General features: G+C 34.4%; 5 protein-coding genes and 2 non-coding genes across 10 annotated transcripts; 4 read left to right on the top strand and 3 right to left on the bottom strand.

Moving 5' to 3' along the window:
* Positions 1–62: 62 nt before the first annotated feature.
* LOC107467167 (ADP-ribosylation factor-like protein 8b) lies at positions 63–1,979 on the top strand (the record flags this gene model as incomplete). The annotated part of the gene is given in 5 exon segments (XM_016086208.3): positions 63–144; positions 245–277; positions 397–518; positions 1,296–1,457; positions 1,665–1,979. Coding segments are annotated over 5 exon segments (517 nt in total), but the record flags the coding sequence as incomplete, so codon positions are not given.
* Positions 1,980–2,076: 97 nt separating this feature from the next.
* TRNAP-UGG (transfer RNA proline (anticodon UGG)) lies at positions 2,077–2,148 on the bottom strand. The gene has a single exon. It is a non-coding gene; the product is annotated as a tRNA-Pro (tRNA).
* Positions 2,149–2,540: 392 nt separating this feature from the next.
* On the top strand, positions 2,541–5,192 carry LOC107467147 (LIM domain-containing protein WLIM1-like). Of its 3 annotated transcripts, none has more exons than XM_052253903.1 (6): positions 2,544–2,660; positions 3,767–4,038; positions 4,362–4,458; positions 4,540–4,583; positions 4,669–4,755; positions 4,840–5,192. In XM_052253903.1, the coding sequence occupies exons 1-6, from the start codon at positions 2,591–2,593 to the stop codon at positions 5,026–5,028; spliced, it is 759 nt and encodes a 252-aa protein (XP_052109863.1). In that variant the 5' UTR covers positions 2,544–2,590; the 3' UTR covers positions 5,029–5,192. The 3 variants fall into 3 exon arrangements, with proteins under 3 accessions (XP_015941671.1, XP_052109863.1, XP_052109864.1); XM_052253904.1 differs by having other exon boundaries at positions 2,548–2,660; positions 3,773–4,038; XM_016086185.3 differs by having other exon boundaries at positions 2,541–4,038.
* On the bottom strand, positions 2,790–2,861 carry TRNAP-UGG (transfer RNA proline (anticodon UGG)). Its single transcript has one exon. It is a non-coding gene; the product is annotated as a tRNA-Pro (tRNA).
* A 926-nt stretch (positions 5,193–6,118) lies between the features above and the next one.
* LOC107467168 (cysteine-rich and transmembrane domain-containing protein WIH2) lies at positions 6,119–7,610 on the bottom strand. Its single transcript, XM_016086209.3, has 3 exons — positions 7,438–7,610; positions 7,044–7,224; positions 6,119–6,360 (listed from the first exon to the last, which is right to left on the bottom strand). The coding sequence occupies exons 1-3, from the start codon at positions 7,487–7,489 to the stop codon at positions 6,315–6,317; spliced, it is 279 nt and encodes a 92-aa protein (XP_015941695.1). The 5' UTR covers positions 7,490–7,610; the 3' UTR covers positions 6,119–6,314.
* Positions 7,611–10,925: 3,315 nt separating this feature from the next.
* Positions 10,926–13,876, top strand: LOC107467166 (nucleobase-ascorbate transporter 4). Its single transcript, XM_016086207.3, has 14 exons — positions 10,926–11,056; positions 11,147–11,244; positions 11,331–11,507; positions 11,577–11,677; positions 11,753–11,828; positions 11,917–11,976; positions 12,092–12,270; positions 12,423–12,519; positions 12,637–12,723; positions 12,814–12,872; positions 12,949–13,040; positions 13,122–13,199; positions 13,282–13,442; positions 13,535–13,876. Exons 1-14 carry the CDS (start codon positions 10,951–10,953, stop codon positions 13,751–13,753), a joined length of 1,590 nt encoding a protein of 529 aa, XP_015941693.1. The 5' UTR covers positions 10,926–10,950; the 3' UTR covers positions 13,754–13,876.
* Positions 13,877–14,396: 520 nt separating this feature from the next.
* LOC107467170 (cyclin-D4-1) lies at positions 14,397–16,422 on the top strand. 2 transcript variants are annotated; one of them, XM_016086213.3, is made up of 4 exons: positions 14,397–15,048; positions 15,122–15,515; positions 15,591–15,694; positions 15,931–16,422. In XM_016086213.3, exons 1-4 carry the CDS (start codon positions 14,791–14,793, stop codon positions 16,153–16,155), a joined length of 981 nt encoding a protein of 326 aa, XP_015941699.1. In that variant the 5' UTR covers positions 14,397–14,790; the 3' UTR covers positions 16,156–16,422. The 2 variants fall into 2 exon arrangements, with proteins under 2 accessions (XP_015941699.1, XP_020986942.1); XM_021131283.2 differs by lacking the exon at positions 15,591–15,694.
* Positions 16,423–16,893: the final 471 nt, after the last annotated feature.

The following is a 16,893-nucleotide window of genomic DNA, read 5'->3' as shown; positions in this document are numbered from 1 at the left end:
CATTCATTATAGTGGTTTACTGGTTTACCATAATAATCTTTGTTATTATTCCCTTGTGCTAGTTTCTTTTTCAAGCAAGAGATGGAGCTATCTCTGATTGGCCTTCAGAATGCTGGCAAAACTTCCCTTGTAAATGTTATTGCGGTATGTTATATGTAACTAAACCTTCAACATGTCTATTTTATGATTTCTTTTACCTACCATGCTGATGCTGATGCTGAGTTTCTGTTTGATTCTGCTCTAGACTGGTGGATTTAGCGAAGACATGATCCCGACGGTAACATTATCATTTTTCTTTATGCAACTGGAAGATGTCATTGCTGCAATGCATTTGTTTTGCTCTATTTATACAAGCTTCTTGTTTATTGATGAAGTTTGTGGCCTATATGCATGCAGGTAGGATTTAACATGAAAAAGGTCACCAAAGGGAATGTGACAATCAAATTATGGGACCTTGGAGGCCAACCAAGGTTTCGCAGTATGTGGGAGAGATACTGCCGCGCCGTTTCAGCTATTGTGTATGCCCTCAAAACACAATTGGTGAAAACTCAGGTGAAGTCGACTTCACTTAAAGTTGATACCTGAGAATCGTTGGATGAAAATTTAGTCAAATTAGTCAAATTATCTGACGGCTCTCAGGTATCAACTTTAAGTGAAGTCGACTTCACCTGAGTTTTCACCAACACTTTTATGTTAGAATTTTCTGTGGTGGGCTTCTATTGATTGTCGGCTTTTGCCTTTATAGAAACGAGTTGAATGTCAAGGCTCTCCTTTGATCTTCTTTGGTTGAATAATAGCTTCTGATGTAGTTTCAAGTTCTAAGGACAATGGAATTGAAAATTCAAATTTGAAAGAAATCAAATTAGTGCTATGAAAAATGTGTATTACATAAAGAGTATAAAACTAATTGGTTTAATTTGCAATCTGTTTTCATTTCCTATGTTAAAATTTCTGTGATCATTCAATTTTAACTTTCTAATTAACACTGCAGATTTATTTTGGACATTGATTCTCTATATCTTCTGCTGAGGCATTGTGTAATATTATTTCCAATCTAACCTATTAGGTGAAAACTATTAGGATAATATGTCTACAATTGAAAGAAGGAGCATCAACTTTGAACTTTAGTGGCACTAAAATGAACAAAGTATAATGAAGACTTTGTAATCCCCATGGAAGACATAACAAATTTTCATCTACATGATCTCTCTTTTAAGAAATCCTTGTAGATTATCTATGTACACTAGTATGCTAAGCATGATTATCATCAACTCTGTCTCTGTTGCAACCTGCAGTTATGTTGTTGATGCAGCTGATCATGACAACATACCTACCTCTAGAAATGAGCTTCATGACTTGTTGAGCAAGCATTCTTTAAATGGTATTCCCCTGTTGGTTCTTGGTAACAAGATCGACAAACCAGGGGCTTTGTCTGAGCAAGAGCTGATGGAGCAAATGTAAGTCTCTTGTTGAGATGTATAACATGGTGCTGAATCAATCAGAAAGTTCGCTTAAACATTTCCATTACAGGAAAATTGTAAATCAGATAATTCATAGTTTACTAATTTATTAACATCTTATGTTTTTTTACCTTAATTCATAGTTACTAATTGAGGTTGTACTTGTACTACTTCTAGTCAATAAAATTTGTTTGATGTGTGCAGGGAACTAAAATCCATCAATGAAAGAGAAGTCTCTTGCTACATGATCTCATGTAAAAACTCCACAAACATTGACACAGTTGTTGATTGGCTTATAAAACATTCAAAATCAAAGAATTGAAGCTCAAGTTCTGGCATATGAATCCATGTGTGCTGTTAATACAGACTGCAATCAAGCTGGTTGAAGTATGATACTAATACTATTGTTTTTTCCTGTTTTGACTGGCTTACACCAAATCAGATTCCATGTCTTTTTATATGTACATTATTTAGATTTTCATCTGAGAGCTATGCATTATAATTTGAGATTATTACTCATGCTACAAGTGTGATGGATTTAAATAAATAATTGTTTTACACTTAAGTCAATGACAGAACAGAACAGAAAAAAGAACACATCTGAAAATAATAAAGTGGGGCATTCCGAGAATCGAACTCGGGACCTCTCGCACCCAAAGCGAGAATCATACCACTAGACCAAATGCCCATGTTGGGAGAAGTCATTTGTATGGCTATATTTTGTTTTAAAATTATTTATCCATCAAAAGTCAATCTTCTCTAAATAATATAGTTAGATCTATACAGTATGTTGAAGTTTGTTATAAATTAGTCTGGTAGCTTTGAACTTTTCATGATCTGTTAGGTGACAATTGGTTACATTTGTCATAGCAAATAAATCACATTCTAGATTTGTCATTCAATCAGAATCAAGATTATCTTCTCTCTATCTGTAGTTTCTCTTATTAAAATTGGTCTGCACAAAATGCTAACATCTGCTTACCTGGATAGAAGATTCTGATTGGTTCTGCCAATTACAGAAGCTAATTTTATTTTCCTAGAATTCACCTGTTGACTACTATGCTCTTGTTTTTTGTTTTATAGTTCAAGACCAATATGACTTACAAGTTACAACAGTCTCTTCTTTTCACATGATTCATTTCCAAGTCTTCACATGTCACATGCAGCTTCTCAATTCTCATGCAGACATGCTTGCTATTGGTAAACTAAACCAGTTACTAAGACTAAGATAATTGATTTGGCAGCTTCAATATCTCCAAAAGTTCAAAATGTTTGTTCCTTTATTGATTCAACTAACCAATTTGTTGACTTCACTTCAAAAAGGAAATAGGGGCATTCCGAGAATCGAACTCGGGACCTCTCGCACCCAAAGCGAGAATCATACCACTAGACCAAATGCCCTAATGGTCGTAGATTTGTTTAACAATATTTAATGTGATTAATTAAAATTAGTTAATTACCTATCTTATACTTTTAGCCTATGAAGCACGGACACTTCATTGAGTTGTCGTGTCCGCGTGTCGGACACATTTCGGATACGACACTTGCCCGACACGCGTGTCTGCCGTGTCTAACTGTGTCTTAATAAAAAATAAAAAATTCTTCTCCGGACACACTTGGACACACTTAAATACCATCACGTGTCCGCGTGTCCAGTCTTATTTTTAACATATATCGTTGAAATGAGTTTAGAAACAATATATATTATTATTTATTAAAATAAAAAATATTTTAGATACTTTTATATAGTTAAAAAAAGACATTAAAAACAGTTAAAAAATTATTTTATATTTTAACAGCAATAAAATATAAAAAATTCATTGTAATTTTTTTAAAAAATACTTTATATTCTATATATATGCCGTGTCCCCGTATCTTATAAGATTTTAAAATTCGTGTGTCCGCGTGTCTCGTGTCGTGTCGTGTCTTGTGTCTTATCCGTGTATTATAGCTTTTAGCACGTCATTTTATGATATTTAAAGGCATTATGAATTATAAGAAATTAATTAATACACAAATAAAAATTTTAGATTCTTTTGACTAAGTACATGTCAAAATTCGAATTATGTTTTGTATATACATTAATTTTAAGGATGCTATAAAAAAAATATTACTCATAAAAATAGAGACGAAATGCATGATTATTTAATAGCCCACCAACACATCATCTATATTAGTGCATGAATATTATTGTCTGATCTGTTTTGAGGTTAATTGATCCGCAATTCACTGATGTCCACAATCTTTTCTTTCTTTGTTTTGTGTGTGTTTTCCATCTCCTCCTCTAATTTGTGTTGTCTTACAAGAGGAAGAAAGAAGGAGAGAGAGGGGCAGAGGGAAAATAAGAGAAGCATCTCATTGCAAAAGGAAATTGAATCCTTTCTGTTATAGACTCCCATCCCTCTCCCTACCTCCCTCTCTTCAATCTTCTTTCTTAATCATGGCCACCTTCGGAGGAACCCAGCAAAAGTGCATGGCATGTGACAAGACGGTCTACCTTGTTGATAAGCTTACCGCCGATGGCCGTATCTTTCATAAGGCCTGCTTCCGTTGCCACCATTGCCGTAGCACCCTTAAGGTCTATACCACTAACATACTTTACATACATACATACATAGATATAAACTTTTATCATTTTTATGATCATTATGCATATATGCATTAGAACTTTATCATGTCTTTGAATTCATGTAAGACGACTTCGGTTTAGAATCAGTTTCTATGATACATGCAAGTTATTATCATCAAAATATATAATTTGAATAGGAGAAAATGCTTTTCCAATTTCTTAAATGCACTGGTCGAATTTAAGGTTTCTAAAAATGACAAATTTGTTGTTAATAATAAACTATTAAAAAAAAGGTGGGTTTATTTGGTGTGACGATTTAACAATGTTTTCAGCTGAGCAACTACTGTTCTTTTGAGGGGGTGCTGTACTGCAGACCACACTATGATCAACTCTTCAAGAGAACTGGTAGCTTAGACAAAAGCTTCGAAGGTAAACATAGTTAACATGTGCAAATTAAATTAAATTAATTAATTATTATTTCTTTTAATTTGCCTTCCCTTATTATAACAGGAATTCCCAAAGTCCAGAAAGAAAGACAGCCCTCTGAAATTGAGGTGATTATTAATTAATACATTTGAATCCACCCATTTTCTTGCATCATTTGTCTTGCCAACTTAACTTTCCATTTTCATCTTATAGAGAAGTCCTAAACATATCTCAAACGTCTTCGTGGGCACCACAGACAAATGTGTTTGTTGCAAAAAGACAGTGTATCCCACTGAGAGGGTAAATACTAAATACTCTTTATAAACTATTAATTAAGTATTGATTTGATACTAATAATATTCTTTTGTGGCTATTGTATTAAAGGTTACAATTAATGGGACTCCCTACCATAGGGGCTGCTTCAAATGTACATATGGAGGTTGCACTATAAGCTCATCAAACTTTGTTACACATGAGGGGAAGCTCTACTGCAAACACCATCACATTCAACTCTTCAAAGAGAAAGGGAATTACAGCCAGCTCGAGAATGACGTCAACACCATTGCTATTTAATTTTGCAGGAATATAATCTTGCCACTGTTTTGTATGATGGATATGCATGCTGCTCTAATTTAATTTATTTCTTACAATTATTAATTTTGTATCGCTTGAAAAAAAATACATGTAGTGCTTTGTGTGGATTTGCTATACAAGCATCTTAATTGCTGTGACTGTGATGCTTTCAGCATTTTCCCCCTCAAAATGAGTACTAGAGTATGCAAATGTCATTACTCCTTGTGATAATTATTTATTTTTATTTTATTTTATTTTTGTTTACACTTTGAATCCGGAGGCTAAAACACAAACAAAATAGTGAAAATGTAAGCAATGTTGCAAGAAAATTTTAGATATATAAGGCAGGTTAAAAAAGAGTCTCAGATCCAAACAAAATACTACATAGAAATAAATCAATAACGTATTCCCAAAAGTCAAAAATCAAAATACAATGTACTATTAGCAAAGACAAGGAATGTCAGTTACTATAGCAAGAATGTAACCAAAAGGATAAAAGGGTTAATCATTAATGTTATATATATATATAGTTACATCGATTTAGCTTAATCTGAAAAACGATTTTTAAAAAATCACCAAATTTTATAAATCTAATGAAATAACTTGAAAAATAAAATTAAGAGATTTTGATTCAACCATAAAAATTAGTTAAATTATATAAGTAGAAAAGTTCCCAAAAGCTTAAAATCATGATCAAGATTAAATATCAAGGCATATAAAGAATTTTTTATTTTTTTGGTCATGGGGCATATGAAGTTGTTTGTATAGTGAGAAAGCTAAACAATCGCACAAAGACGGTAAGTGGAAAATGACAAAACCCAAAAATGAAAAGTGAAAAATCAAAATTCCCAACCCGCAGTAGCGAACAAAAGGGTATTCGTGTAAATTGCACATTATTTACGCTTGGAGCTTTGGTGGCTTCTCCATCAAGAAAATGAAATCATTACTGCGTAACTTAAGACAAAATCACCTCTCCGAATATTCAATTCGGTGAGAAAGAAATAAGAAATAAATAAGTTTATCCCCTTCAGGTTCGAGAGAGTATCGTATCAACTCCAAACTAATATATAATAATAGAGTAAAGAAAAAATTCTGTTAATGAGGCAGTTTGATATTTGGCATGCTGCAATAGTTTATCATACGGCTCAAATTAAAATGGTTCATAACAACAAAACAATCAAACAGAAAAAGAAGATAAAAATCTAGGAACATATATAGTCACAGAATTAAATATGAAGACTCAAGATACAATTTGTGAATTCCATTTTGTGCAAATGAATGTCATCTCAGAAGCAGGCCTCCAGCAGGCAGCAGCAGCATAGAGCAGCCAAACTGCAACAACAATTCAACACGTTCCAATAATTCACATTAGAATCGCTTGCTTACAACACACAATAATAATAATAATAATAATAATAATAATAATAATAATAATGAAATTTCATAGAGTCAACAAGTTTCTGCTTAACAAAAATAATAAATAAATTTCTCTAAATGACATATTAATTGATTGTTGACTGCTTCTTTGTTAAGGAACCTAATGAGTCTCTTCTCTCGTGTTCATTCACGGAACATGCATAAAGGAGAATACGCAAGTTTATACGCCAATGTTTTTTTTTAATTATTATTATTATTTTAAATATAAATATAGATAGGATTTTTGTTTCTTAAAATAAAAGGACGAAAAAGACCCTATACCAAGAGTGGGTGAGGTGGTTTAAGTTATTGTGTAACCCCCCGAAGGGGGGCCACACACCCGAAAAAAACGACATCCACATTGGTTAACGTGACGGAGACCAAAAGAAAGCGTCAATGATACCAAACATCTCAATCTAACTTCTAAGTTCTAACGCGTCAAAGTCGTCTGCGCCGTAAGCTAACGGTGCGCCGTCCACGCCGCCAGCGAGTCAACTCAGACTCGACTAAAACTCGCAGATCGTACCCGATCTGAGTCACCGCATCCGATTCAACCAATCAAATTTCATTATCATCATCATCTATAAAAAGAGACGAACCAGCCTTCCATGCAGCCAGGGCCACTTGAATTCTGTTGAGGAGGCGGAGGTTGAGCGTACTGAGGAGCATACTGCGGAGGAGGATATCCCTGCGCCGGGTAGGCCGGCGGCGGAGGGTAACCTTGCGGCGGATATCCCGGAGGTGGATAAGCGTCCTTTCCGTATGACTCCGGCGGATAACCTGTTTTTCAAATAAAAGAGATCGTTAAAGATCGTAGAATACAAGCATGTTGAAGAACGATTCAGGAAAATCCGATCCAGTAATAACAGTGACAAGCATAAGTTGAATCTAATGCGCCGCCAATAAAGTAATGATACCTAGCAACAACAAACAGGAAAAAAAAAAAGAAAAGAAAAAGAAAAATTGATATATGAAGAAAGGAAGAGGGAGGACCTTGCGGCGGAGGAACGCCGACGGGTGGTTGCTGCTGGTTGTAGTAACTCATTATCGATGCGGAGAATTTGAGTGATTTGTTATGCTTGGTGTGATTTTGTGGAAAAAGATATAAGGATTATGATATTTATTGATGGCTTTTTCTTTCTCTTCCTTGGTATTATAGGTTGTAACTGAGGACAGCCTGGTGCTTTGTTTTTTGTTTATTTTTTTTATTTCATTTCATTTTTATAACCTATCACAATTAATTCTCATTTTTGTTCCCACATGATTTATATTTATAATAGTATATAAAGTTACTATAATACAAGAAGATAGAGGGAAAAATTTACAAATTAAAAATATAAATTAAATAAATTCACATTTATAATTAGAATTTAATTTTGTTATTCACAATCAATCCGTATGTTATCACGTGGGAAAAATATATAACAGAATTTTAAATTTATTAGCTAAATAACTATCTAAACACATGAATTTAATTAAATTATCGTATAAAATATTTTGTACCAACGTATATCAAAATTAAACTCAAATTAAATAAATTCAAATTTATAATTAAATTTTATAAATAATATAATTAAATTATGGATAAACTATTAAAAATACACTTGAATATTTTTGTAGTTGACAAAAATATACTCAAATTTTGTTTTCGACAAAAATGTCTTCAAATCATTTAAAAACGCAATAAAAATGTTTAATATTAGATATGTATTCTCAAAAATATTTTAAAAATTGAATTTTGATGGGATTTTTTGCAAACACGATTAGAAAAATAATATATTTTTATTTTTAAAATTTGGTGTTTTTTTTTGCTAAGTATATATATTTTTTATGATTTTTTTTGTCAACAACCAATAATACTTTTAATAAATCATAAAAAATATATAGTTAGCGAATAATTACCAAAGTTTAAGAGAATTAAAATATGTCATTTTTTAATTATGCTTAAAAAAATTGCATCAAAATTCAATCTCTACAATATTTTTTGAGAAATATATATTTAATGTTGGATATTTTTGTCTAAGGACATTTTTTCATTAGAAAAATTTAGATATATTTTTGTCAGTAACAAAATTATTTGAGTGTATTTTTGATAGTTAATCCTTAAATTATATTATAATTATCATAAAATTTAATATTTATAAAATAAAATATTTTATTAATTACCATCTTGATTAATTTTATATTTATTGTTATTATCATATTTATGTATATACAAAAGTGAATAAATAGACACAACACTAATGTATATAATTCTTTTTGTTATTTTAAAACTTGAACCAAAGACTATATATTTATTAAAAGAATTAATTATTTATTATCTTGCTACTATACACATTTAATAGATAAAAAAACGATGGATCAACCGATAAGTCTATATAGATCAGAGCTCATTCAAACAAAGAAAATTAGTCACAAAAAAATCAAAGAAAAGAAGTTAGAACTAGGTTGGGTGGAATGATCAACTTAGGAAGAAGCTGCCTGCTTTTGATGCATGGACAATTATTTTGTAATTAAAAAAAATTCGTATCTATTTCCATATTTTACAATTAAATTAAATGTTGACTTATTCTTGTCCATTTTGTTTATCTTTATTTTATAATTGAGGCGTATATATATATGATGTCAATCTTTGGTTTTTCTAGAATGAAGAAATAAAAGTAAAAGTAATGGTTTCACATTTGCTGTTTCAATTAGATATTTTCTTTTATGTCTTTTCAATTAAACTACTATAACACATATACCAATTTTATTAATTTAGATGAGAAAAAAATTAAAATTATTTCTTCCATTAATTCTATTACCATAAACATGTTACTAGTACTTATATAGTTATATTAACACATATTTATGGTACAGCATAGCATAACTAAAAAAGAATATTTTATTCTCTAAATTTATTCAATATCAAATTTTCTTATTGTTTGAAATATGTGAAATTTCAAATTACAATGAAGATGGAAGTTGGTCAAAAGCTCTGGATGTTTATTCTCTCTTCCAGGAAGCAACGTATATGTAATTGTACTCTTATGACGCATAAAGTCAAAGAAAGAGACCAGAAGATTGGAGTTGGGATAAAGATATGGCTCAACATTTGAGATTATGGAGACAGCAACATTAGCAGGCTACTGCATCTCTATGTGTATCTGCACTGCATCAATGATGAGCATTCTGAAATCACTAGTACTATATTCTGTTTCTGTGGCTAATAATAAGAATAAAGGTAGCCTAGCTAGTCTGAATTATACTACTACTACTCTTTTAGCTGATCCTGCCCTTTCCATATTACCAAATAATTTACACTTTTTGCAAAAATGTTATTTATCTAGGTAAAGTTGATTAATAATTCTATTATCGTACAATTTTTATTAATTGTGTCTCATTATGATAGGAGGTATGAAATGGTTACTTTTAAGTTTTAACTATAATTTAATTAAAAAGTTTTTCATTAGAAACTCTTTAATATTTATAGTTAAAGTCAAAATAAGAATAAATAAGAGAGTAAAAGATGTTTGTAAAAGAGATTCCACCTCTTAATTTGATATTAGAAACCTATATTCTATTAATAGAAAAATATGATGTGGCTCTTTTGTTAATATCAAAGTCTCACTTGTCACGTATAAAATTTTATTTATCATCACGAGTGTATATTTTTCATATTTTTTAATAATTTAAAAATATTTTTGTTAGACAAAATAATTTGAATATATTTTTTATAGTTTACCCATAAATCTATGATTATAGAAATAATAGCAAAAAAACATAAAATATGAAATGTAATTTATAGTACTCATGGATATTCTCTTTTGTTGAGAGGCAAAAAAAAAATTTATATAACAACATTATGTTGATAAATGACCCTGATGTTATAATTGTTCGATTATTAAGTCAGCAATAATAATATTAATTAATTTCGTCGATTACAAATTCAGAAATTCATGCAAACAAAAGCAAATTATGACTCTTATAGTATAACAAATCAAAAGTTAAATTAAATTGGTTAGATATATATTTAAAGACTCAATTTAATTTAATAGCAAAAGAAAAGTAAGTGGGTTTGATTAAGTAAAAAGGTTTTATTACCTAAAGACATATTATATGAATAACAATAAGAATAATTTAACAAAATATGAATTTTTGTATTTGCAGTAAATGAATTGCGTAACATAATGAAAACTTTATTTTTCTTTTTCTTTTACCTTGTGGCAGTTGAGGAAATGAGAAACGTGTGTAAAGAAGAAACTAAAAACAGTGATAGTAGCATGCAAAGCAAGTGATAAACGATGATATCAATATCAATTATTATTCCATGTTTGGTATCCCAACATTTGACCTCTAATACCCAAAAACAGAGTAAGTAATTAAGCAAGCTACCACAACAAAATTAAACCAAATTAGTTCACCACCTCTTAACTATTATTATTACTCTTAATCGAGTAGTCACAACGTCACTGCCTAACACAATTAATATAAGACACATACACACTTACATACTGATCGAAAATAATGGCAGCAGGAGGTGGTGGAAAGTCTGATGATGACTTTCAACCTCATCCTGTGAAGGATCAACTTCCCGGTGTTGATTACTGCATTACCAGCTCCCCCTCATGGCGTATCATCCTATATCTCTTTCTCCTTCTTTCTACTTTCTACTGTTAATGCTTCATTACCCATTATTATTTTGTGTTTTTTGTTTCAACAGCTGAAGGGATACTACTTGGGTTTCAGAACTACCTCGTTATGCTTGGCACCATCGTCTTTCTTTCTACCTTACTTGTCCCTTTGATGGGTGGTGGCAATGTCAGAACACAACACAACACAAAACCTCACCTTTCATTCCTTCTATCTGATCCTACGTTAATTTGTTCAATTTGCTGTTCTTGCAGGTGGAGAAGGCTGAAATGATACAGACTCTGCTGTTTGTTGCTGCCATTAACACTCTCTTGCAGACATGGTTTGGAACAAGGCTTCCAGTGGTTGTGGGGGCTTCCTATGCCTTCATCATTCCCGCTATTTCTGTTGCTTTCTCCTCAAGGATGAGTGTTTTCATAGACCCTCACCAGGTTATTCTTGCTTGCTTACTACCTCTCTACTGTTTCAGTTTTTGAGTTCATTCTTGATTGAATTTTCAGAGATTTAAACAATCCGTGAGAGCCATACAAGGTGCACTCATTGTTGCGTCCGTATTCCAAATCATAATCGGCTTCTTGGGATTCTGGAGAATATTTGCAAGGTATAACAAAAACAAAGTACATCTTGCTTCTCTTCAGAAATCGGTTTATATTCATTGCTGTTGCTGATATTCCAGGTTCCTTAGTCCCCTAAGTGCGGTTCCCCTTGTCACTCTTACTGGCCTTGGATTCTTTGCGCTTGGCTTCCCAAAAGTATCTACATTCTTCTTTTTTCTCGCACATTGCTGCTGAGTTTCTTCTTCTAACAAGTGAAATAATTGGTTTTCTTTGGATTATGAAGTTGGCAAATTGTGTTGAAATTGGGCTCCCTGCATTGCTTATTCTGGTGATATTGTCCCAGGTATGTTACTTTCTTAAGAGATGTCTGTATAACTCAGCTTAACATATCAGAACAGTTATGCATTTTAAATGAAACTATTCTACTATTTATGTTAGAGCTATATATGCCTTTGCAGTACATTCCCCAGATAATGAAATCAAGAGTAGTTGATAGATACTCAGTAATATACTCTATTGGAATTGCATGGGCATTTTCTGAGATTTTGACTGCAGCTGGTGCATATAAAGGAAGATCACCAATTACTCAATTGAGTTGCCGTACTGATCGATCCGGGTTAATTAGTGCTGCTCCTTGGTTAGTCCTAATTAAACAGTTTGCTTGTTTTAAAGAGAATCATGTAGTGATTTCATAGCTGTGTGTGATGCTTTGTGGCATAAACAGATGATACTTAAGATTGCAAAGCATCATCTAAAGAATTCTCTTTTAGATTTTGCTCATTTATGCAGGTTAAGAGTCCCATATCCATTTCAATGGGGAGCCCCTTCTTTCAATGTTGGTGATGCTTTTGCAATGGTTGCTGCTTCTCTAGTTGCAATTATAGAGGTTTGATTTAACATTTTCTTTTCATTTACACGCAAACTATGGTGATAGTTGTGATCAGTAATCCTTTGCCTACATTGATTTAAATTTAAGTTTAATTGTTTTCTTTCTATGGAGCAGTCAACTGGGACATTCATTGCAGCCTCAAGATTTGGAAGTGCAACTCCTGTTCCACCATCTGTCCTTAGCCGTGGTATTGGTTGGCTGGTACAGTCTGATTCTTTAAGAATCCAATCTTTGTATGAGCATGTAGCTCCACAAAATTAAACTTATATGATCCAGTTTCAATGATTTCAGGGCATTAGTAATCTTGTGGATGCCTTTTTCGGCACGGCAACTGGATCCACTGCATCAGTGTAAAAACTTTGTTACCTTCAAAATCATTTGTGTATAGACTAAGTATCTATGTTAATGTTACTCTTTGGTATTAAGTGAAAATGCAGGACTATTGGGTTTAACACGAGTTGGAAGTCGAAGGGTCGTTCAAATATCAGCAGGATTCATGTTTTTCTTCTCTATATTAGGTGTTACATGCATTACTCTTGTGTCAAAGTGACAACCAATTTGTGTTTTAGTCTCTTAGCTCATAGAGTCATGGTGTGTAGGAAAATTCGGAGCTGTTCTTGCTTCGATCCCATTGCCAATTGTAGCAGCTGTGTACTGCATTCTCTTTGCCTATGTAGGTATGTGTGTTCACTTTAATCTGTTACTTCAGTTGCAATACTTGCTGATCTTGCTGTACTAATTTGTTTCTGCACTGAGCAGCATCAGCAGGCCTTTGTTTTCTTCAATTCTGTAATCTAAACAGCTTCAGAACAATGTTCATCATTGGCTTTTCTCTCTTCATGGGCCTTTCCGTTCCTCAATACTTCAATGAATATCTGTTAATATCTGGTCATGGCCCTGTTCATACTCGCTCCATTGCTGTATGTATTCATCTACATCACCTTAAACACTGCCTATGTTTGAAAATTATATAACTGGAACTGAATTTTCAATGTTTGACATACTACTGCAGTTCAACAGTATAGTGCAAGTGATTTTCTCATCCCCAGCAACTGTGGCAATTATAGTAGCTTACTTGTTGGATTTTACCATGAGTCGCGGCCACAGCGCAACGAGGCGTGACAGTGGGAGACACTGGTGGGGAAGGTTCAGGAACTTCGATCAGGATATTAGAACCGAAGAGTTCTATTCCCTGCCTATGAACCTTAATAGATTTTTCCCTTCATTCTGAATACTGAACACACCAGCATTTTAAATTTCAAGTATGTATAAAACAAAATGGCAGATTATAGCGTATTATTGGCTAGCATTAAGGTTAGCTTTTATTACTAAGTAATCATGTTTCTATTATGGAGATGAATCTAACTACTTATAGTTTGATGGTGTGCTACATTTCTGTTTCATGTGATCTGAGTAAAAGTGCTGATAAGGAATTCATTCAAATATATATCATTATATAATATTTTTAAAAAATAAGAGAGAAATTTGTTCAGGACTTGGACTTAGAAATAAGATGGCCCTTGGAAACAGGCTTATTTGGGTATTGCTTAGAACTAAACGGACCCCATGTCATGCGGGAATCACGCTACTATGCTGTCAACACAAGGTGAAAACAAACAAAAGAAATTGGTGTTTCCAGCCCAAAAGAGAGAAAAAAAAAAAAGAACATGGTAATCGTAGATATGAACCTAATAATTGAGTGGATTTCACTACAAGAAATTGTTGCATAATAAAAACATTAAAGAAAAATGTGATGACTTACATCAAATTACCTAATAAAAATTTGATATTTCTTAACTTAATTATGATGAAGCTACGAAAATAAGTTGGTATAACTAGTGAAGAAAGAAAATAAGTGCAATGGTGGAGAAATAGCGAGGCTATGGTGCGAGAAAGAAGAGAGTAGGAAGAGAGAAATGCGTGATATTAAGGCATCAATACACCAATCACCTCTTTACTCATTACCACTGCCTTCCACACACTCTCTCTCTTCTGTCCTATGACTTGTCTCTGTGCTTTGATAACTCCTCCATTCACCATTTTCCAAAACGGAAAACACATTAGGATTGGAGACTGTTTCACACTCAAAATTCACAAAACAAGGAAAATAAATTAAACCCAGCAAACAGACAAAAAAGAGAGAGAAGGAAGAGCACTTAATATGTCAAACAAAAATCCATAAAGACCAACCCCCCAACAATGCAATGACCCATCACCGCACTCCCATTACTACTACTAAACCCTCACCCGCCACCCACCACCGCCGCAATGTCTTCTTCGTCTCCAGACCACTCCACTACCTCCGCTAGCATGCTGTGCGTCGAAGACGCCAGCGAAGCAATCTCCGACCACCCCTCTCCGCCCTCACTGGCAGCAGTCTGGCAGCCCTACGACGATGATTCCGACATCAGCGAACTCATCGACGCAGAGGCGCGGCACATGGCGTCGGCGGATTACCTCCGGCGGTGCGGCGATGGTTCGGTGGACGTGAGCGCACGGTTGGACGCCATCAACTGGATGTTAAAGGTAGGCTTCGGTAAGATGCAAGAAGCAACGTGGTTTGGTTGTTATGTGACATGGTTTTGGCAATGCAATGCAGGTGCAGGCATTCTATGAGTTCCATCCAGTAACGGCCTTCCTTTCCATCAACTACATGGATCGTTTCCTCTCCCTCGTCTCTCTTCCGGTACGATCCAGGTGGGCATTTCAGCTACTATCCGTGGCGTGTTTGTCTGTGGCGGCCAAAATGGAGGAGCCACAAGTGCCTCTCTTGCTTGACCTCCAGCTTTTCCAGCCAACCTTGCTGTTTCACCCCAAAACCCTTCGCAGAATGGAGCTTTGCCTCTTGTCTAATCTCAACTGGACACTCCGTTCCATTACCCCCTTCCATTACCTTCATTATTACCTCACCAACCTCCCTTCTTCTTCTTCTTCTTTCAACCGGTTACAGTTACTCTCCGCTGCCTCCGACCTCATCCTCGCCTCCACCCGTGGTAACGTAATCTACCTTTTTCTCTTTCTCTCTTTTCTGTTTACTGTTGTCTTGATTTTTGTCACCATGTGATTAGTGATTAAGTTCTTGGAGTTTCCGCCGTCCGCCGTGGCAGCTGCCGCCGTCCTCTGCTCAGCTGGCCACCACCAGCCTCATGTATTCCACCACAGAGTAAACCATGTATGATGATATATAATATTTTGACTTTAGTATGCAGTAGTTGGTTCATTAATCATTACTTTTTAGTACTGCGACTTTGTTAGTAGAAGATTTTTCTTAACTTGTGGTAGTAAATTTGTTTGTTTTGCTTTTTCAAATAGTTGGATGATTTCAAAAGTATGGAAAGCTGCACGTCACACTCACACTATTTTCCTTTTTTATTATTCCAATGAATCTTTGTTGGTTTTTTCGGATAGGAAATGGTGAGACGCTGTCACCAACTAATGGAGGACTACGTGCTGGACACGTGTCCCGCATCCACCACCAAAGCCACGCGAGGCCACCCGCCACCTCAAAGCCCCGTCGCCGTCCTCGACGTCTCCACCTGTGCCAGCTGCGACACCCCTTCTTCAGCCCACCCCCAACATGACCCGCCAAACAAGCGGCTGCGATCCTCTGCCCCGGATGTACGGCAGCCGTAATAAGACGACGGGAAACATCCTCCCATCATATCATATTTATTATTATAATATATGTGTAACCTTTTTTAGTATCTTTTGTCAGAGAGAAGAGAGGTTACTTTTTTTCCCTATAAAACACTCTATTTATATCTCGATTATAAGACCAAGGGTCATGATTTGGTAGATTCTTGGTCCGGCTAAAGGTGACTCTATTTTTTATTATTATTACTGTGATTTTTGAATTTTGGTGTATTATCAAGCATAAAGTAAAAATCAACCTGTTAAGTATATACTTGTATGGATGTTGATGTTGTTGTTAGGAATGATTGTGGATCTATTGAGTTTTGTTTAGTTTAGTTGTTCAACACTGCAAGATGTTTCCATCATTCCCTTCCTCTTTTGAAAGCACAGTTTGTCTGTGAATAATGCATTGCATTGCCTGAAACGCCCTTTTTTCTAGTCCATAGCGTTTGTGTTAATGTGAGGGCAGAATAGTAATTTGGGGGGATGGAAATGGTTGTGCGATTGGGCCGCAGGAAAAGGTATTGAGCCACAGGGGTTGAGCCACGTATCCAACAATCGGGCCTATAACGGGATATTGAAAACAACACAGCGTATCCCGTTGAAAACGCAAGGTGTGGTGGTGTTGGCTTTGGCGAGAATGCTAGATCTCGTGATGAGCGAGAAAAAAAGAGGGAGGGTGGCGTGGACATGAGGAGTATATGCCACGTAATGAGGGGCTTGAACGTTGAAGGTGTG

Source organism: Arachis duranensis, chromosome 9 (genome assembly GCF_000817695.3).
Source record: "Arachis duranensis cultivar V14167 chromosome 9, aradu.V14167.gnm2.J7QH, whole genome shotgun sequence".
Taxonomy (NCBI): Eukaryota; Viridiplantae; Streptophyta; class Magnoliopsida; order Fabales; family Fabaceae; genus Arachis; species Arachis duranensis.
Note: the sequence above shows the minus strand (reverse complement) of the source record. Positions and strands in the feature narration are given on the sequence as shown.

What these genes read in the sequence shown, in the direction of transcription:
- LOC107467166 (XM_016086207.3), top strand. Translation starts at nt 10,951, where the DNA reads ATGGCAGCAGGAGGTGGTGGAAAGTCTGATGATGACTTTCAACCTCAT. An exon ending in CTTTGATGGGTGGTGGCAAT is followed by an intron (nt 11,245 to 11,330) that starts GTCAGAACACAA and finishes CTGTTCTTGCAG; the next exon opens with GTGGAGAAGGCTGAAATGAT. An exon ending in TTCTGGTGATATTGTCCCAG is followed by an intron (nt 11,977 to 12,091) that starts GTATGTTACTTT and finishes ATGCCTTTGCAG; the next exon opens with TACATTCCCCAGATAATGAA.
- LOC107467168 (XM_016086209.3), bottom strand. Translation starts at nt 7,489, where the DNA reads ATGAGTTACTACAACCAGCAGCAACCACCCGTCGGCGTTCCTCCGCCG. An exon ending in CGGCGTTCCTCCGCCGCAAG is followed by an intron (nt 7,225 to 7,437) that starts GTCCTCCCTCTT and finishes TTTGAAAAACAG; the next exon opens with GTTATCCGCCGGAGTCATAC. An exon ending in CCTGGCTGCATGGAAGGCTG is followed by an intron (nt 6,361 to 7,043) that starts GTTCGTCTCTTT and finishes TTGTTGTTGCAG; the next exon opens with TTTGGCTGCTCTATGCTGCT.
- LOC107467170 (XM_016086213.3), top strand. Translation starts at nt 14,791, where the DNA reads ATGTCTTCTTCGTCTCCAGACCACTCCACTACCTCCGCTAGCATGCTG. An exon ending in CCATCAACTGGATGTTAAAG is followed by an intron (nt 15,049 to 15,121) that starts GTAGGCTTCGGT and finishes AATGCAATGCAG; the next exon opens with GTGCAGGCATTCTATGAGTT. An exon ending in CATCCTCGCCTCCACCCGTG is followed by an intron (nt 15,516 to 15,590) that starts GTAACGTAATCT and finishes CCATGTGATTAG; the next exon opens with TGATTAAGTTCTTGGAGTTT.
- LOC107467147 (XM_052253903.1), top strand. Translation starts at nt 2,591, where the DNA reads ATGATTCATTTCCAAGTCTTCACATGTCACATGCAGCTTCTCAATTCT. An exon ending in CTTAGACAAAAGCTTCGAAG is followed by an intron (nt 4,459 to 4,539) that starts GTAAACATAGTT and finishes TTATTATAACAG; the next exon opens with GAATTCCCAAAGTCCAGAAA. An exon ending in GACAGCCCTCTGAAATTGAG is followed by an intron (nt 4,584 to 4,668) that starts GTGATTATTAAT and finishes TTCATCTTATAG; the next exon opens with AGAAGTCCTAAACATATCTC.